This window comes from Tursiops truncatus, chromosome 16, assembly GCF_011762595.2.
Source record: "Tursiops truncatus isolate mTurTru1 chromosome 16, mTurTru1.mat.Y, whole genome shotgun sequence".
NCBI lineage: Eukaryota > Metazoa > Chordata > Mammalia > Artiodactyla > Delphinidae > Tursiops > Tursiops truncatus.
The window spans coordinates 7489207-7510223 of record NC_047049.1 but is presented as its reverse complement, the minus strand read 5'-3'; the positions used below and the strand labels follow the sequence as shown (position 1 = coordinate 7510223).

Here is a 21017-nt window from a genome sequence, read left to right as displayed (position 1 = left end):
GTATGCCTGTGGTATCGAAGCTGAGGTGGTGGGGAAACCTTCCCCTGAGTTTTTCAAGTCTGCTCTGCGGGAGATGAGGGTGGAAGCCCACCAGGTAAGCCAGCGGGTCCTGAAGCACGTGTGTGGGGGCAGCTATTGAGGGAGGCCCAGAGTGCTCCCGGGGCGGCCTCGGCCCCGGAGATGGGTTTGAGGGCTCAGGCAGCCTGCGAAGGTTCCCTGTCGCCCCCCATGAGAGCTGATCTGACTGGAAAGAGGGAAGAAGACAGCAAAGGAGGCCCATTGAATGTTTTCCACCTGGTTAGTTAGTATCAGTATAAGAGTGAGAAAAAGAAATGCCTGTGGCTCTTTTCAAGCCACTTTTGTTTCTTCTCTGGAAGGGTAAGGATTGACAAGTCCTATCAATATATTAAAAATATTTCATGGAAAGACATTGCACAGCAAGATGAAAAGAACATGTTGGAGTAAAATCATGCATCTGGCCACCTTTACATTATAACTGTTTTTGAGACAGGTTGCCTTCCAAACATACATCTTAAAAGGAAAAAAGGCAGTTATGGTTTTAGTGTCCCCAGTGCCCATCCTCCCACCTCCCCTTCCCAGGTAGAGTGAGTCGGTCCCCTCCGGCCGGTGGGTTCCTGATGGCACTGTTGAAGAAACAGTGGGCACGTGTCTGCCGGCGGTCAGGGCTGTCCTGCTGTCTGTTTTGGACACGGCACCAGGGGACAGTGTCAGCATCCTGTGGTGAGGCTGGTGCCCCCAGGATCACCATGCTGCTCCCTTACTCTTGGACCGGAACTTCCCATGTGTGTTCCAGTCTAGAGCACTGGTCTCTCACGATGCTTAGAGAAAGACAGCACAAAGCCATGGAAGTCTGGAACCTCTGCGCCCAAACCTCCCCTGAGATTCACAGATGTCAGAAAATACAGTTCTCGGGGGTCCCCAGGAAACACCTAGACAATGTCGGGTGAAGCTGGTAGAGAGGAGAGGCCTGTGTTTTGAATGAGTGAAGACTACAGGAATAAATAACTTGGTTTTCATGACTTCATTTCACAGTGACAATTTAAAAAATTTGTTTTATTGTGACAAATTTCAAATATATACAAAAGCAGAGACAACAAAACAGTGATTCTCCTCATATATTCATCACCCAGATTCAACAATTAAAAGATTTTGTCACATTCCCTTCTTCTATCCCATTTCTTTCTCTTTAAAAATTTACTTTTTTTTTTTCTGTTGTATTTTAAAGCAAATCCCATTCTTTGTTTTTTGTTTTTGGGTTTTTTTGTGGTACGCGGGCCTCTCACTGTTGTGGCCTCTCCCGTTGCGGAGCACAGGCTCCGGGTGCGCAGGCTCAGCAGCCATGGCTCACGGGCCCAGCCGCTCCGCGGCATGTGGGATCTTCCCGGACTGGGGCACGAACCCGTGTCCCCTGCATCGGCAGGCGTACTCTCAACCACTGCGCCACCAGGGAAGCCCATATTAATGCATTTTTGACAATGCATTAAGACACCTAACCATGGCAAAAAAACCCACACACATGCAAAAAAGCTGTTCAGCATCATCACTCATTCAGGAAATGCAAATCAAAACCACAGTGAGATCCCACCTCACACCCACTTGGATGGCCATGATAATTTTAAAAGAAAAAAGGAAAATAACAAGCATTGGCAGGGATGTGGAGAAACTGGAACCCTCATACAGGAATACTGGTAGGAATGTAAAGTGGAGCACCCACTATGAAAAACAGCCAGTATGGAAAACAGTTCCGTGATAATTAAATGTAGAATTATCGTATGACCCAGCAATTCCGCTCCTAGGTGTATATCCAAAAGAATTGAAAACGGGTGTTCAAACAAAACTTACACGCGCATGTTCATAGCAGCACTATTCACAATAGCCAAAAGGTGGAAATAATGCAGATGTTCATCAACAAATGAATGGGTGAACAAAATGTGGTTTATTGTCACCGTGGAATATTTCAGCTATAAAAAGAATGAAATACTGATAGATCCTACCATGTGTATGAACCTTGAAAACATTATGGTAAGTGAAAGAAGCCAGTCACAAAAGGTCACGTTTTATATATTTAACATTTATATGAGATGTCCAGAATAGGCAAGTCCACAGAGACATGAAATAGATTAGAGGTTGCCAGGGGCTGGGAGTGTGGGGGATGGGGGGTGACTGCCCGTGGGTACGAGGTCTCCTTCTGGGTTGATAAAAAATGCCTGGAACTCGCTGGTGGTGATGGTTGTACAACATTGTGAATGTACTTAATGCCACTGATCTGTATACTTCAAAATGGTTCCATTGGTCAATTTTATGTTGTTTTATCACATTGGAAAAGAAAACCAAACCAAAAAAACTCTACCTAACAAAATCAATAGTAATTCCTTAGTATTATGTAATACCAGTCCATATTTAAATTTTCCTGGCTGTCTCAGAAATGTCTTTTATGTAGATTTAAAAAAAAAATCAAATCCAGATAAGGTTGTTTTGTGTTTTAAACCTCTCTTTTTAACATTTTTATCATGGAACATTTCAAATATCTGTGCAAATTGCGAGAGTAACCTCATAAGCCCCCAGGTACCCATCACTGAGCTTCAGTAATTATCAACTAATAAGCACTTTTAAAAATTGTTTTTAACTGTTCCTTCTGAAGCAATTTCCCACGTACAAAGAGGTTGCAAAAATAGTACAGAGAATTCCCCTGTGTCCTTACTGCAGCTTCCCCAAAGGCTAACATCTTATGTAACAACCACAGGACAATTATAAACTCAGGAAGTTAGCCTTGATGCAGATGTTGACTAGCCCAGGGACCCTCTGTTTTTGGACACGTTATATTTGGTGTCACGCCCCCTAGCACCCTTTATTCTGAGCAGTTCCTCAGTCTGTCTTTGTCTTTTAGGACTGTGGCAGTTTTCAAGAGTACTAGCCAGTTCTTTCGTAGAATGTCCCTGATGTTCCCTCATGATTTAATTTCAGGTTATGCATTTCTGGCATATGTAATTCTGGTTATACATTTCACAGACAGTGCCGTGCCCTCTGGTGTGTCCCATCAGGAGGCATGTGCGGGCGCTCTGCGCATCATAGGCTGTGGTCACTTTGATGCCTGTCGGAGGTTCCCATTTCTGCACTGCAGAGTTACTGTTGTCCCTTTGTGACTAATAAGTATCTTATGGGGGAATACTTGGACACTGTGTAAATATTCTCTCTCCTGACATTCTTTTCCCCTCCTAATTGCAGCATCCTCTTACCTGCAACAGTTGTCACCATGGTGCCAAATGGCGGTTTTCTACTTCCATTGTTCCCTCTATATTTATTGATTAGCATTTACTGTAAGAGAGAGCTTTCCTTTTTCTCCCATTTACTTTTTTATTTATTCCAACATGTACTTAAGGATATTTGTTTTATTCCACGAGTCGCAATCCATTCCTGTTGTTACTTTGTTGCCCAGATTGTCCCCTATTTGGCCATTGGGACCACTTTGAAGATTAATAACCCCTTGTTTAATCTGTACTCCCACCTGCTCCTCTCCCCTAGATTATTTTCAATCATCTCCCAGAAATCATATCATTTCATCTGTAAGTATTTCTAAGTGTCTCTAAAAGATAGGAATTCTTTTTAAAAACATGGATGATGCCATTATCACAACTCAGTAATACTAACAATAATTCCTTAATATCATCAAATATCCAGCCATTATTCACATTTCCCTGATTGTCTTACAAGTGCTTACGTCGTCGCTTGCAGTTTCTTTGAATCAGAATCCATATGAGGTCCTCGCATTGTGATTGGCCGGTGTGATTCTTAAGTGTTTTCTAATCTATCCATTCCCACCCACCCGCGCCGACCCCACCCCCATCTCCCTTTGGTACTCCTTGCAGCTTTATGAAGAAGAAGCTGGCTTGTTTGTCCTGTAGAGTTTCCCACTGTCAGGATTTTGTTGATCGCGCCTCAGTGGTGTCCTGTCTCATGCTCCCCTGTTCTCCCTGCTTCCTGAATGTTGATAGTTAGATCTAGAAGCTTAGGCAGAATCTGTTTCAGTTTTTTTGATGACTGCTTTCTGGGTTGTGTTGTGGCCTCCCTTAGGAGGTTCAGAATGTCTGGGTGTCTCCTTCGGTGGCGTTAGCAGCCATTGGTGATTGGTGCGTTAACCCCATTCATTCATTAAGGGCTGCAAAATGGTGATATTGGAATTCTGTCATTCCTTCTCCATTTCTTCTCTGGATTACCTCTGTATAGGAAAACGCCCCACGAACTATGCGTTCCCCTGAAGTACAGTTCATATAGGAAACTACAGATAAATGCCTATTTCTTTCTTGCTATTTATTAGTTTTCAGCTGATTGATTCTCTAACACCCTCCCAATACCTTGGAGGTTTAAAACGACATACATGACTATAAATAGACAAAAGCATGTTTGACGTGTTCCATCCATCGCAGTTATTCGTGTTCAAAGTACTGCATCTTTGACCAGTGGGAGCCTCTTCCAGCTGCCCTCTGAGTCCTGTTGTCCTGACCCCAGAGGTCCCTGAGGGGCTTTACTCCTGTTATGACAGGATAACACCTGCCCTGCACACTTCCTGCCCAAGGCCTAGAGTCTGCCATCCTTCCAAGGAGCCATGCTTACCCTTAGTGGAAAATCGTATTCAGAAACCATAGTCGGGATATTAACCATTCTTACTGTTATTGGGTTGGTCATCATTTCCAAGACTTAGTCTACAAGGGTTGAAAAAATATGTATCTTTAAAGATGAAGTGCAGGGCTTCCCTGGTGGCGCAGTGGTTGAGAGTCCGCCTGCCGATGCAGGGGACGCGGGTTCGTGCCCCGGTCCGGGAAGATACCAATGCCGTGGAACAGCTGGGCCCGTGAGCCATGGCCGCTGAGCCTGCGCGTCCGGAGCCTGCGCTCCGCAACGGGAGGGGCCACACCAGTGAGAGGCCCGCGTACTGCAAAAAAAAAAAAGATGAAGTGCATAATGAGTTCATACTGAAATTTCTGATCCAGACTTAGGCCTGTGGGTTTTTACTGGATCACCCATCTTGTGTCTGTATTTCCTTTTTGCCGTGTCAGAAATCCTGGCTTACGAGAATACCGACATAATCATTTGTTTTAGCCCATAATACACACAAGAGTCTTGAATCTCAAAAACCTTATGCTGTGTGGGAGAAGCCAGGCACAAAAGAGTGGGTGCCACCACCAGTTCTATCAGCGCCACCAAGGCTGGGGCAGGGTTGTGATTGCCGTGGACTGGACTGTGAGACACAGCATCACTGTGGCTGCTGATTCCTGAATGTGATGAGGCTGATTACCGGTGCTGTTTAAGATTTCTTTTTCCGACAGTTCTTTTTTGGCTTAGAATATATCCCTCTAGAGATTTACAGCCAAATTACTGTTTTTTAAAGCTACCATTATTCTGCTGGGTAAGCGTGTCACCAACAGGACCCTCCTTGAAGTCACTGTACTTCCAATTTTTAAGGAGTTGGTTTTTCAACATTTAAACTTGTTCCATAGTTATGTAAAAATTCACGTAGTTCCGAAATTAAATCCACGGAACAAGATACATTCAAGGAAGTCTGGCTCCTGTCCTTTTCCTTCTATTGTCTTCCCACCCATCTCTCATCGTAGCCATTTTTATAAATATTATGGCTTATCTTTGCATTTTTTAAATATGACCAACTATGTATACATTTGTATCCTACTTACAGGGTGAATTTGCGAGAGCAAATTCTTTTTTTTTTCAAAGATTTTTTTTTGATGTGGACCATTCTTGAAGTCTTTATTGAACTTGTTACAGTATTGCTTCTGTTTTATATGTTGGTTTTTTGGCCGCAAGGCATGTGGGATCTTAGCTCCCCGACCAGGGATCGAACCTGCACTCCCTTCATTGGAAGGCGAAGTCTTAGCCACTGGACCGCCAGGGAAGTCCCTGAGAGAGTAAATTCTTAAGATCACTTGTTATAGAGTGGGAGGAATGTCACTGTTGTAATCTGAGTTAAAAATCTGAGTATTTAGAATTACGTAAGCACTGTGGTCACAACCATCTCCCGTGACCGCCCCCAACCCCCTGCCGTCCCCAATCAACAAAACAAAAAGCTGTCACTGCCTAGAAATTAAGACCAGAGGAACTGAATATTAAGACGTTATCTTTGGTTGTCTTTGTAGAGTTGACCTTGGTTAATCCCCTCCCCCCCTTTTGTTTGTTTGTTTATTTGTTTGGTGTTTTCCAGTTACTTTCACGGTCAGTGTCTTTTACATTCTGAATGAGAAACTGCGTTCCCCACACCCCAAAGAGGAGCTGAGGCCCTTCTGGGGGTCAGGTTGATCGGGCTTCTCATTTGGCGGATGCCGGGCCGTGCAGTCTGGGGTGGCGGGTTAGGAGCTTGGATTCCTGGCGTGTCTGCTGAGGCTGGGGTGCCTGTGCTGTCCAGGCATCGCGAGCATCTGCGGCCCTGGGTCCCTAAGGAATTGTTTTCTCTGGCGGCTCTGAGCCCACGTGGCAGAGCTGAATCTTATTTACCTGCCACATTATCATGCTGCGTCTGTCTCCCCTCTTGACACACAGTTGAGCGGTGGCTGCATGTTCTTAACACCCCACCTCACCGTTTTTCTAAAATGTTAATTTAGAACGTTTTGAAATACTGCTTGAGCCTCGGGATGTGTAGACATTTTAAAGCAGTATTTCAAAATAAGGCCATTTTGAACGAACTGTGTCTTATGCACAAGGTAGTAATTCTCAGCTCCTGCTTCTCTCTTTTTAATGAAAAATGGCTTTGAGGGGCTGTCTTGCTGCTGAAGTGCCGGGCTGTGGCAAACCTTAAAATTTTCAAGCTGCTTTAATCAATAAAGTTATCACCAGTCATTTCCCTCGATAACTGCTTCTTCCCAGATCCAGACTTGCTTCTTGCTGCTGAGGAGTTTTCCACTTGCGCTCAGAATGGATATAACTCCCCAAATCCAATTTTCATTTTAACCTTTCCTCAATAGCCTAGAAATAACAGATTGCTGGTATTACTCTAATAGATTGGAAATTCAAACCTCTTAGCGGTAACCAGGCCCTTTCCAGGATTCAGTAATAAGGCAAAGAATAACATACCTTAAAGGCTACTTCAAGAAATACCTAATTCTCATGGTTTAAGGCTTCTGAATCAGTGGGTGGTTTTATAGCTTCATACTAAAGCCCGAATGATGTGAAGGTTTTGGCAGTTTTCCATAATCATAAGAAATTCCATCAGTTGCGAATTGTGCAGGTTTAGTGGAAATTGGGTCTGTTCAGACCAGAGTGCTTAGTCAGCACCAGAAGCCAGTGTGCAGGCAGCCTGGAAGCTGGGGGTGCCCATTTCACAGATGGGGAACCCGAGGCTTGGAGAGGAAGGACCTTGAATACTTTGAGCACTTGTGCTGGGCACACCCAGGATCTGTCACATACCCATTTACTTCGTGAAATCCTTACTCCAATCCGCTGTCGTAGGTACTTTCATTCCCGTCTTAAGGTTAAGGTTAAGGATTTCTCTGCCTCGGCACTACTGACATTTTGGGGTCAGATCATTATTTGTGGCGGGGGGTACTGCCCTCCTCCCCCAGCTGTGAAACCACAGATGTCCCCAGACGTTGCCAAATGTCCCAGGGGAGCAAAATCGCCCCCAGTTGAGAACCAGGGCACTGAGGAGTAGTCACAGGAACGTCTGCTGTTGAAGCCAGGATTACTCTGCCGCGGTGGGGTGAGGCCAGGACCCAGCCCCCTCCAGGTCTCTGCTGCTCCCCAGTTCTCAAGGAGAGGCCAGCAACACAGCAGAATGCTTAGGTTAGAAAAGGCATATTTAGCAGTGCAATATCATTTTCTGTTGTGAAAAACATTAAAATCTGTCTTGTTGGCAGAATATAGAAAGTAAAGTTAAGCAAGATCTTGGGTGGTGAAGGTGAGGACTCTCAGGACAGCCTATCAAAAAAGGGGGCGAGGTTTGTGGGCTTATCCAAAGAGGGCCGGGCATAAAACATGGACTTTGCCCCATCATTTTGCTCCCTGGTTCTCAGGGCATTAATTATAGCTACGGGGTTATGGGGACAGTCTGTACCCTTGGCGGGGAGGCCTTGTGGGTGGGGCGTGGGGACCTCCTTCCCCTCAGGTCTGTGCGTGGAAGGCCCGTCTTCTCCCCTTCGTGGGCTGGGCCCCCCGCCTGGCCCATCTTCCCCACAGCGGTGTGCATGGTCTTTGGGTGTCCATTCAGGGACCACTTGCTGGGACGGTGTGAGCCCCGGGACAGAGAGAACCTGAGCGGTGCCTCATCCAGCCACGGGTGGGGGTTGCCAGGAAATGCCAGCTCTGGGGCTGCCTTGTGCCCCGTCTCGGTCATAAGGGAGCTTTGGAGCCTCATGTCTTAGTTTTCCCTAAGATATTTCCTCCCCTAAAGCCTTTTTAGTAGATTTTATTTTCTTCTCCTCAAAACACAAGTTTTTAATCTGATTGTGAAGTAGCCCATGTTTGTTAAGAGGATGAATAAAGTTCAGAAAGTACAAGGGAAAAAAATGTTCATCCTTCCACTAACCTGCAATGACACAAGTCATGCTTAGCCCTTCCGATTTGTTGGTGTCTATATATACTTTTTTTTTTCGGTTGCACTGCTCGACTTGCGGGATCTTAGTTCCCTGACCAGGGATCGAACCCAGGCTCAGCAGTGAAAGCGCCAAGTCCTAACCACTGGACTGCCAGGGAATTCCTGTATATGTACATTTAAAAAGAAAATTATTTATTTATTTGGCTGTGCTGGGTCTTAGTCGCTGCACGCGGGATCTTCGTTTCTGCGTGCAGGGTCTTTAGTTGTGGCATGCAGGATCTTTTTAGTTGTGGCATGAGGGCTCTTGGTTGTGGCATGTGGGATCTAGTTCCCTGACCAGGGACCAAACCCGAGCCCCCTACACTGGGAGCGCGGAGTCTTATCCACTGGATCACCAGGGGAGTCCCTGTGTATATACATTTTTAACGCACAATTGGATAATCCCGTATCTGCTATTTGAAACCCAATTCCCGTTCCCCTCCCCCCCGCCCCGGCTTAATATTGGGAACCATTTCCTTTGTGTGAATTCAGGCACCTCCACAAAGTAATTTTTGTGGCTACAGAGCATTCTGTCGTAGGGACCACCGTAATGTTCTTTAGCCGAGGCTGCCTTTCATCCCCTTGCTACCGTAATGTGCTTCCCCAGTCCCCTGTTGTTGGACATTTAGATTACTTCCAATTTCCCTCTTGTACATTAACCCTCGTGAACACCCTTGTATGTATATGTCCTTTTGTATATTTTAAATTATTTTCTTAGAAATCCTAGAGGTATAGTTGTCAGGCCACGATGCACAGTGTTCGTTTCTATTTCAGAAACACGGTATCAATTCAGCTTCCTTACCAGCTGTATATGCAAGTGCTCATTTTCCAACATCCTCACCAACACCATTGTTTCTTACTTTTTATAAAATAGTTTCCTCGAGTTTTGCTGTGTTGGTATTATTCCTTACGAATGTGTCAGACGGTGGGGGAAATTCCTTAGTGACGAGCCACCTCTGGGTGTCGGAGGGGGCCCGGTTGCTCTGAGCCTGCAGGCTGAGGGTCTAGGGCTCTTCCCAATGCTAGGTGTCATCTCGAGGCCTCTCCAGGTGGGGGTGTCTGTCCCTCGGGGCTGAAGTGCAGGCCAAGCCCACTGCTCTTTCACCACCAGCCCTGCTGTTCGTTGCCCCATGGGGGCAGAAGTGCTCCTCCTGGCAGAGCCCTGGGGATAATCAGAAATTTTGTGAAACGTGGGCTTTCTTGGGAAAGCTCTTTGGCGTTGGAAGTTGTGTTCCAGACGTCGCCGCCCGTTGGAATGGGTTCTGCCCCTGGCACCTAGGATGGCGAAGAGGAGACCATGGCGGGCAGACGAATATTTAAGAAGGATGAATGAATCTGCATTTTGAACCCAAACCAGAAAACCTGCCTAAAGGGCTCTGGTGCCGCCTCTGGCTCTTGGATCTCTGTTCTGTGGGAGTCCGACCTCTTGGTGTGCATCCCCAGCTTCCCTGAACCATATTGCAGTCAGAAAGGAAGTGCAACCCAGACCTGACAGGTAGGGTTTTTTTATTTCCCCTGACAGCGCACCTCTTGACCTCTATCTTCTTGCCAGTGACTTTTTAAATCCTAAATGATTTGGCAATAATTGCTCCTCCTTTCGTGGTTATTGCCCTTCACCGATAGTAAATCTGTGAAATCCCCAGGGGCTGGAACGCGTTTTGGTATGCGGAGCCCACAAGCTGGCCCAGACAGGCTTCACTGCGGTGGGCGGCCGCACACCCACCGGGTCCCCGCACCCTGCCCCTGCCCTCACACGCGGCTCCGGGCTCTGCCTGGGCTTGGCCAGTGGCTTATCGTGCAGAACCATAGCTGCTGCTTCTGGTGTTCTTCCTCCGATGGCCCAGATTTCTCTGGTTCCACTTCCGTGGGCCACACCGAAAAATGTCCTCGCCCAGGCAGACCCAGCAGCCTCTGTTCTGAGGGGGGGAGGAATTTCTGCTTCATGCACAAGTGTGCATGCACAAAATTTTGTTTTCCCCAGAGCATGGAAGAGGCCAGGCATGACATTTAATCATAGGAGACGGTTTCATTTCCAAGGAACCTTCTAGCAAGCTGGCCCCCGGAACCCCTGGCAGCAGTGGACAGGGTCCTAAGCTGGAATGCTGTGGATGTTTAGAGGCTGACCTAACAGTGTCAGGACAACTCTTCGAGAAGGGCAAAGTAGGGCCTCACACTGGGGCTTGTGGCTGGTCCGGCTGCCTAAGCCAGGTGCCCACCTGCCCCAGCCCTCTCCTCCCAGGTGAGCTGTGTGGTTGCCCAGGTGACCCTGGCTTTGCAGATACCCTTAGACTCACGTGTGTGTGCAGCAGTCTCATGGCGGGTCCCACTTCAAGGATCACGCGTCGCCACTGGTTCTTTCTCTTGGGTGACTGATGATTTCCACACAGCTGCATGGGAGCCTGTAGACACGAAAATTAAACCCATTTGGATTTGGCAGTGTTTTCCCCAGCATCACTCACTCTAGGAAAAAAAATGCCAATCTTACCATATCTGGGTACTTGCCCCTGGCACTATTATTTACTTAATGTTTCTTTAAATTGATTCATTTTATAAACTTAAATGTATTTTTAAAAAAACTTTCGATCTCTACTATAAATGGAAGACCAGAATCACTCACCGTAAATAGATTACTCTAAAAATAAATACAAAGGATTACATTAAGAATGTATGTCCTTGGGCTTCCCTGGTGGCGCAGTGGTTGAGAGTCCACCTGCCGATGCAGGGGACGCGGGTTCGTGCCCCGGTCCGGGAGGATCCCACATGCCACGGAGCGGCTGGGCCCGTGGGCCATGGCTGCTGAGCCTGCGCGTCCGGAGCCTGTGCTCCGCGACGGGAGAGGCCACAACGGTGAGAGGCCCGCGTACCGCCAAAAAAAAAAAAAAAAAAGTATGTCCTTATATATACTACCAAATGTAAAATAGATAGCTAGTGAGAAGCAGCTATATCACACGGGGAGATCAGCTCGGTGCTTTGTGACCACCTAGAGGGGAGGGAGAGGGAGGGTGGGAGGGAGACCCAAGAGGGAGGGGATATGAGGATATATGTATATATATAGCTGGTTCACTTGGTTATACAGCAGAAACTAACACAACAGTGTAAAGCAATTATACTCCGATGAAGATGTTAAAAAAAGTTATGTCCTGTTCTACCTAAAATCAAAGAGCATATCACCAGTATGCATAACACACATTGGGAAACATGGGTTTAGTGGAGGAAAGACCAGAGGAAATTAGTGAGAAGTATGAAGTTTAGAATATTCACTGGGACAAAGTGCAGTTTATTTCAGGTACCTCGTATGTCTCTCAGGGCCGGTGGCTCCCAGCAGTTGGCAGAATTCTCAGCCCTGGTGGTCATCAGCCACCTGCTCAAGCTCCCCCGGGGGCCAGTGTCCCCCAGTAGCTTCTCTGACGGAGGCCTCTTTGGCCTCTGCTGGAATATGATTAAGTGGCAGGGGCCTGGTACCTCTGAGGCAGCCCATGCTGATTGTTAGAAAAGCCTCGTGTTTACCTGAAACTACCTCCCTGGCATCTGGGGCCGCACCAGCTCAGTCTTTGTCCTCGTCCACAAGCTCCTCGTTATTCCTCGTTATTTGAAGTCCTGTTTGGGAGATGTTTCCGAGGACATGTGCTTCAGGCTTAATGGCTGTGCTTTTGGGAATTCGTGTGTGGCCTGTCCTGGTAGAGGATTAGCACACATGTGGTGTCTTCTTCGGAGAAGGCTCTCACCCCTTCCCCTATACCCCCTCACCTGGTTGACCCCTCTTGCTCTTCAGATCCAAGCTCAAAACCTCACCTCCTCCAGGAAGGCTTCCCTGACCACCACCAGCCCCACAAGGTTAGGCCTGACAGCCTCCTGCACTTTTCCTCCCTGTGCTTTATCACAGGTCCTGGCTCTGTGTTTGTGAAATCACCTCATGAACATCCGTCTTCTGCCTTCCACTGGGAGCTTCACAAAGGTGGAGACTGTGTTTCTGACTCACTGTGTCCCCACTGCCTGGCCTATAGAGGACCTGATACAAAGGAGCTGAGGCACTGGAGCCCTGTCGTAAGGACTGTGGACTGTCTCCAATAGGGTTACATTAGGAGTTTCCTCAACAGAACATTTCCTAATATTTTTTCCTTTTAAACGTGTACAGATAACTTATTACGTCCAGGCACTGTCCTTGATGCTTAACTTACGTGATTTTGTTTAAACACCACACCAATTGTATCCATTTTACAGACTGAAGTGGATCACAAGATCACAGGGCTAGCAAATAGCAGAGCTGGGATTCAGGCCCAGTTGCTCTGGCCGCGTCTGCGACTTGAGCTCAGTCTGTCCATTCTGCTGGTCGCATAGGGCCTGCCTCTGGATTCACTGCCTCCCACCCCTCCCACTCCGAGCTGGAAGGCAAATTCCATCTGGACTCCTCTCCTCACAGGCAGAGTCCAAATCAATGTGTAAGAGTCCCCTGGTTTGCAAATGCTTCACGGTCATCACTTTTTTTTTAAAAAAAATTAATTAATTCTTTTTTGGCTGCATGGGGTCTTTGTTGCTGCACGTGGGCTTTCTCTAGTTGTGGCAAGCAGGGGCTACTCTTTGTTGCTGTGCGTTGGCTTCTTATCGTGGTGGCTTCTCTTGTTGCGGAGCATGGGCTCTAGGCGTGCGGGCTTCAGTAGTTGGGGCACGTGGGCAGTAGAGCACAGGCTCACTAGTTGTGGCGCACAGGCTTAGTTGCTCTGTGGCATGTGGGATCTTCCCAGACCAGGGATCGAACCCGTGTCCCCTGCATTGGCAGGCAGATTCTTAACCACTGTACTACCCGGGAAGTCCATGGTCACCATTTTTAGTTTTCTTGGTTTCGGTTTATTCATTGGTTAGCCCTACCTAGCATCTGAATTCCAGAGGAAAGTTGTGGAATAACTGTCAGTTTCAAAGCTTCTATCCCATCAACATCAGGACACTCACCCTGCTACGGGAGCCCGGTTTGTCAGGCCTGTCTGACCTCCCACCAAGGACATTTCTGATCGGACTTGGGAGCGTGTCTGGAATGCATTTGGTATCTGAGGCATTAAACTTTTCTTCCGCTAGCAGGATCGTTTCCTGAAAATATTTTGAAGCTTTTCTTTTAATCAGTGTGGCAGTTGAGTCAGGGAGGCTGCTCCTTTTTTCTTAAAAGCAGCACATTTATTTATGTAAAGATTACGAATCAATTTAAACAGTAATATTAATACAGGTTGATGTGTCGAATGGGCACCCACTGGTGACTAAAGTTTTGGCAACACGGATGCGGACTATGCCACCCACTCCCACTCTTTTGGTTGGTAAACACTGAGCAGTTCTATTGGCTGGACCTCCTAAGTGTCTCCAGACATGCACAGCCATGCATTATTTCAGAGCACCGATTCACTCAACAAACTCATGTTGGTCATCAGCTGAGCTCCAGGATCAGCACAGAGCCTGCCCTCAAGGAACTCACACAGTTTTTGGAGGAGAGAGATAAGTGAAGGGACCATTATAACACAGGAGGTGTATGCAATTCAAGGGGGTAATCACAGAATGTTTTGGGGACCCCCCAAACCCAGCCGGGGGTTGAAAGGTGGTGGTCACCTGAGCTGAGTCCAGACAGGCTGTTAGGAGTTGGCCAGCAGAAGAACAGAGGGAAGCGGCAGAAAGGTCACCCTGTGCCCATGGGCACCCTTTCTGGTGCTGTCCATTCCGTTTTGTGTAGATGCGTATTTCTATTTAAGTACCATTTTCCTTTTGCCTAAAGAACTTCCTTTTACATTTCTTGTGTGTGGATCTGTTGGTGATGAAGTCTTTTAGCTTCAGATATCTGGAAATGTCTTTATTTCATCTTTGCTCTGAAAGATAATTTTGCTGCATATAGAATCCTAGGTAAGCATTTCCCCCCTTTTCAGTACCAAGGTGGTATTCCACTGTTTTCTCATTTGCATGTTTTCAAGAAGAAATCTGATGTCTTATCTTTGTTTCTGTCTGTACATGTCTTTTTTTTTCCTCCAGTTGTTTTTAAGATTTTCTCCTTGTCGCTGGCTTTGAGCAGTTTGATTATGTTGTGCCTTGATACACTTTTCTTCATGTTTCTTGTGCTTGGTACTGATTGGGATCTCGGAGCTGCGGGTTTGTCATTTTTGTTGACTTTGGAAATTTTTCAGCCATTATTTCTTCAAATATTGCTTCTGTCTCCCCTTCTCTCATCTTGCTTCCTGGGACTCCAGTTACACCAGGCTGTTTGAAGTTTTGTCATAGCTCACTGTTTCTCTGTTCATGTTTTAAAAATTATTTTTTCTGGGGGCTTCCCTGGTGGCACAGTGGTTAAGAGACCGCCTGCCGAAGCAGGGGACGCAGGTTCGTGCCCCGGTCTGGGAAGATCCCACATGCCGTGGAGCGGCTGGGCCCGTGAGCCATGGCCGCTGAGCCTGCGCGTCCAGAGCCTGTACTCCGCGACGGGAGAGGCCGCAACAGTGAGAGGCCCGCGTACCACACACACACACACACACAAAATAATTTTTTCTCCCTGTGTTTCATTTTGGATAGTTTCTATTGCTGTGTCTTCAAGTTCATAAATCTCTTTTCTGCATTGTCTAATCTGGATTTAATCTCATCCAGTGTTGTTGTTTTTTTTTTTTTTTCAGTCCAGACATTGTAGTTTTCACCTCTAGAAGCTTGGTTTGGATCGTTTCTTTTACCTTGCATGTCTCTCTACTTAACTTTGGGAACGTGTGGAATACAGTTACAGTAACGGATTTAATGCCCTTGTTTGCTAATTCTCACATGTGTGTCAGTTCCAGGTCTGTTTTGGTTGATTTTCCTCTTCGCTGTGTGTGATATCTGTCATCTTTGCACGTCTGATTATTGTTTTAATTGGATGCCAGACACTGTGAATTGTACCTTTTGTGAGTGCTAGATATTTTTATACACCAATAAATATTTTTGTGTTTTGTTCTGGGATGCAGTTAAATCACTTGGAAACAATTTGATCCTTCCAGATCTTGCTTTGAAGGTTTGGGAGGCAGAGCAGGTTTAGTCCAGGGCTAATTCTTCCTCACTGCTGAGGCAAGACGCTTCTGAGAATGCTACTCAGTGCCCTGTGAATTATGAGATTTTCCAGTCTGGCTGGTGGGAACAGACACTAAACCCAACCCTGTGTGAGGTCCCGGCACTGCTTTAATTTTTGGTGTGATTCTTTCCCTGGCCTCGGGTGGTTTCCTCACTTGCCTGGGCTCATTAGCAGTCTACCCAACACTGCATCATTCGGGGGGACCCTCTGTAGAGCTCCACAGTTCTCCGGGTAGCCCTCTCTTCTCGGACACCCCGCCTTAATCTCCCAGCTCTTAGCTCCGTGTCCTCAATTCAGGGAGTCTGGGCTGTACCTAGTTCTTCCTGTCTGTGCTCACAGTCTGGAAACTCTGAAGGCAGTGAGCTGCGGCATTTGTAGGATCCATGTCATTTGTTTCCTGTGTCTCAGGAATCCTCCTTCATTGCCTGATGTCCAGTGTCTTGAAAACTGTTATTGCATTTGGTTTGTCTGTTTCTCTAGTTGTTTCAGGCGAGAGGGGCTGCTTTTTGAAATGATATCCAGGCTGTGAGCATTTTGTGTGTGTGTGTGTGTGTGTGTGTGTGTGTGTGTGTGTGTGTTAGAGTGTGTATTTTTGTTTGCTCTTTCTTCTTTTTGTTTTTTTTCGTTGTTGTTGCTTTTTATAGGTAGTAAATTCAGCATGGAAAGCAAAACCTAAACTTGGACTGCAAAGATTTGCCAGAAATTTACTTAGTTTTCACAGAACCAACGGTTGGCAAAATAACCTGGTTACAGAGTATTTAGCTGAAGGTAAAATTCAGCCTGTGCTCGACTAGAGGTGAGATAGCGTCAGCCTCCCCGTGTGTCCTGGTGGCACTATATCACTTTAATACCCGCTGATTGATTTTAAATTGCCCAGATATGCACCGTTCAGAGCCGCAGCCCATGATGGGCAGTGGGAGATATATTCAAGTACATTGACTTTTAATCAATATGATGACGATACTACCTCATTTCCTTTGTATGGTGGTGGTTTTAAGCATGAAGTCAAGAGGTTTATTATGTCAAAAAAGATGAGGCAGCACAGGAAGAAAACTGTCTTGACATCACTTCTGAGTGCCTTTCACTCACTGCACGACAGGCCATCATGATCGGGGACGACATCGTGGGTGACATCAGCGGTGCCCAGCGGTGTGGGATGAGAGCGCTGCAGGTGCGGACCGGGAAGTTCAGGTAAGTGCCCCGCGCCAGCCTGCCCGCCGTCTGCCTGCCTGCCTCGTGGATTCCTGGGGTGACCAGGGTTTCGTTTGTCTTCTTCTCCACAGTGAAGGGCGTTACTTTTTCCCTAATGGAAGAGCAGTACGTGGGCATCTGATGACTTTTTTTAACTGTCCCCTGAGGACGGGCCTGGATGCCTTTTTGTAGCAGAGAGTGGTAGATAAAAAGGGTCTGAGTTTCAGAACTGAGATTTGAATAGGGTGTAGTGTGGAGACAGCAAATGGAAGGCTCTGGCCAGCCGTCGAGCCTGCTTCCCACAGAGAGCCGGCTTGAACTTGGGCCACACTCCTGTCCTCAACGTGGCTGATGCCTCACTGTGCTCGGAGGGGACAGCTCCTGGGCGCCCAGCTCCTCTGGTCACCTTCTCCCTCCTTGTCCTCCACCGTATCCATCTCTCACCTAGAGATGACAGGTCCATGGTCAGGGATGAGTCAACGACACTTTGGAGTTGAACCTCTGTCTCCAGAGCGTCTTCTTTGCTGGGTCAGAAGTCAGCCTAGCCTCGGGCAGGTTGCGGACGGGCACCTGTCGGGGGCATGTGGATGTGCCCTGCGGTGTCTGGGCCTGGCTTGCTTAGCCTTTGAGCGTATCTCAGACATCACAGTGTTGTCTTGGCTTCTTCTAGATGGTTTTGATTGTCGCCGTTCAGAGAAAGTACCATTTTGTGTATGCTAGTTAAAACATGGTTACCCTGGGGTGTCTGGATGTCGGGGGAGGGATGGATTACATCAGTCCTGGGTGGTCTGCTTAGACGGGGTCAGAGGAATAGATTAGAGGGCCTGACCCTCACTCCGAGGCCCGTTCCTGTGTGAGAGACACACGTGGCCTTTGGGTTTGGGTCACGTAGGTGGACACAAGGTGAGTGAGGAAGTCTCAGTACTCCTAAGGTCCAGGGCCAGAAAGTCCCTTCCATCCACCTCTTGGACCTCCCAGGGTGCCAGAGGCCACCTTGCAGCCCCCAGCACACCTGAAATATGGACCTCCTTTCTTCCCCAGGTCCTCAAACGAGGGTTTCCTGGGTTTCCTGGGCTCTCTGCGGCCTAAGGGAGTGAGGGAGACCCCACTCGAAACCTCATCAGCATTCTCTCCCAGAGGCCAGCCTGGAAGCCCGAGGTCCCCAGCGCCCGCTTCCCCCGAAGCTGCTGAGCAGTGGGACTTGGCACCCTGTGGTTGATGCTCTGCTGCGCGGTGCCGCCCGGCCCCTGGCGCCGCCCCATCAGTAGCCAGCCTAGCTCAGTGAGCACCTTTGACCCATGAGCACAGGAGGGGCACCTCCGTAACTGAGAGCACGGTGGTGAGGCAGAGGTGAAGAGTGAGAGCCATGTAGCTTTCTGCACTGGGCTGCTGCTTCTGGATTCTTAGGGAGAGAAACATGTCTGTCTCGATTAAATGTAGCCACAGCTGGGGTCTTTCTGGCCCAGCCTAAGCCATGGCCCTATAAACTGAGAAGGTACTGCCCCTGCCCCAGGCCCCCGGCGTGCCACTAGGTCGCTGGGTCACTGGGGAAGGTCTGCACACACAGTCGGGAAGCCCTCGAATGGGCAGGTGGGCATGCAGACGGCTGTGTCCTACTGTACACCACCGGGGTTGGCACTTTTCTGAGTCCCCCATCACCCCGTCTCCCAGAGAGACAAACCCCGTCAACAGTTGGCCAGATCATTCCAGACTGCCTTCTCTGTGTAGATAATATAAGGATAATACTTTTTTTCTCTTTATAAAAACGGTATTATATTATTTCACAACCTGCCCTTTTCTTGAACAATGTTTTGTGGCATCTGCCCTTGACCGTTCTTCATCATTTTAAATTGCTGAGGAAATGCTGTAGGTAAGTACTGTTTAGCGCGTGGTGCACAGGGAGCCGTCAGCAACGGGGAGGTGATGCCGGTGCTGTTGGTGACGTCTGTTGCTTCCCGGTGCAGCCCCACCTGGCTCTGCGTGGAGAGGGTGGGGCTTAGCGTCTCTTTTCGTGGAGGTATTTAAGATTTCAGACCTTTTGATTTGTTTGTTGTGAGGTTGTAAATCTGCCTTTGTTAGCAGGCAGGGCGGAGGGAGAAGAGCCTCAGTGCAGGTTAGGTGGTGATGCAGCCACCGGAGGGGGAGGCCGCGTGGCGGGACAGGAGGCTGGGCTCCGTGCCGTCAAAGCAGGCGGAGGACCTCTCTGCCCCTGGCCGATCTCTAGAGCCTCACTGTCTAGTGCGGAAGCCACAAGCCGCAGGTGCCTGGGGAGCACTTGAAATGTGGCTGTTCCAAATTGAGACGTGTTAAAAGTGCATGTACACAAGAGTCCAGACTTAGCGGGAGAAAAAGAATGTGACAAACTCGTTCATGATATCTCACACTGATTGCATGTTGCAATCCTGATGCCTTATGTTAATTTCACCTGCTTATTCTTGTTTTTGTTCACGTGGCCACTAGAAAGTCCTAGCTTGCCTCCACGGCTGGCATCCATCGGCGCTTAGTGCAATTCTGGTGGGCAGCGGGGCCCCTGCACCGCCCCCTGCTCCCTGCAGATGGCAGTCTCGGTGCACGAGATCTCCATGGCACCTTGCACGGGCCTCTCTGTAGACGTAGCCGGCTTGGGGCCAGTGAGCAGCCTTGGCACCTTGGCACCCTGGTGACTGGGCCAGCGTCACCCGGCAGCACCCAGCTCCTCCCTCTGGGGCTGCCCTGCCTGCCCCTGTAGCTCTCCACCCCTCTGGCCACCTCTGTGAGCCGGCGGCACTAGGTTTGAAGCTCACTGTGGCCCATGTCTGCACCAGACGTGAGCCGGGCAGGGGCAGGGTCTGCGTCCTTACTGTGCTGGGCCTCCCTCTGAGTGGCTTCACAGGAGCCAAGGGCCACTGGATGGGTCAGCAGGGCATCAGCCCTGTGCACCGTGTCCCCTGTTGGTGGCCTTGGTCCAGCCTTGACTGAATTGGGGGAGTGAGGCGGGTGGAGGATGACCTTGTCACCGGGCACGGGTGGCAGAGAGCCGTGCGGTGAGGGAGCTTGGCGCTCATACCTGGCCACGTGGCTTCTCCACTGGCTTGAGGCCAAGGGCCGAATGGGGAGGCTGAGGCAAGTGAAACCGGGGTGTCCTGCCTGTCCTGGCACAGGAAAGGGAGGGAGGCTGGAGGGGGCCGCGTAGGGCCTCTGGACAGCCCCGCTGCAGGTGCCCCTCAGGCCAGCGTCTTCTAGTTGTGCGTGCGCACACACATACACACACACACACACACACACACACACACACACGCGAGGTTGTCTGAGGCCACGGCATTGCTGGGGGTGTGGGATTTGGACTTTCCCATGGCTGTGAGATCTCCCTGTGACCTTCCATGTCTTCATTCCCCTCACTTCTTTCTATTTTTTCTTTTTTAATTTATTTAATTTATTTATTTTTGTCTGCGTTGGGTCTTCTTTGCTGCGTGCGGCCTTTCTCTAGTTGTGGTGAGCGGGGGCTACTCTTGGTTACGGTGCGCAGGCTTCTCATTGCGATGGCTTCTCTCGTTGTGTAGCATGGGCTCTAGGCGCGCAGGCTCAGTAGTCGTGGCGCACGGGCTTAGTTGCTCTGCGGCATAGGGGATCTTCCCGGACTAGGGTTCGAACCCGTGTCCCCTGCATTGGCAGGCGGATTCTCAACCACTGCGCCACCAGGGAAGCCCGCTTCTTTCTACTTTTATCAGAAAATGGCCCAAAGAGAAAAGTGTGAAGTCTCAGAGTGGGGAGAGGTTACAGCGGCCCCTGAGCTTTGGAAGGAGGGCTTCACAGGGCCTGCCCCACCAGGACCAGCGGGAGGCTCAGGCCCCTTGCAGGAAGGAGGCTGGATCCCTTCCAGCAACCCCAGTGTTTGGAGCCAGAGAGGCTCCCAAGGCAGACAGCTTGCAAACACACCCCCGCCCAGCCGGGCAGCCGGGCAGCCGAGCTGTAGACAGAGCCATACAAGGTTTTCTTTTCGTACCTGCTCTACGTGAACGTCCAGCCCAGCCAGGGTGTGGCCTCACCTGGCTGGCAGGTAAAGGCCTTTCGGGCGTTTTCCCCACCTGCCCCTTCCTGGCATGTCTGACGTACCGGGCCTGCTGGCAGAACCTTCCAGCCTGAGGCCAGGACCTGCTGTTCCTCCAGTCTCCTCAAGACGCCATCCCGACT

General features: G+C 48.9%; 1 protein-coding gene across 4 annotated transcripts in view; it reads left to right on the top strand.

Moving 5' to 3' along the window:
• Positions 1-21017, top strand: part of LHPP (phospholysine phosphohistidine inorganic pyrophosphate phosphatase) — a 137190-nt gene that overhangs the window by 28772 nt on the left and 87401 nt on the right. For all 4 annotated transcript variants that reach the window (XM_073793822.1, XM_033842447.2, XM_033842448.2 and 1 more), the window contains exons 5-6: positions 2-94; positions 16756-16847. In XM_073793822.1, the coding sequence (XP_073649923.1) occupies positions 2-94; positions 16756-16847 (185 nt within the window). The remainder of the gene's footprint in view (position 1; positions 95-16755; positions 16848-21017) is intronic.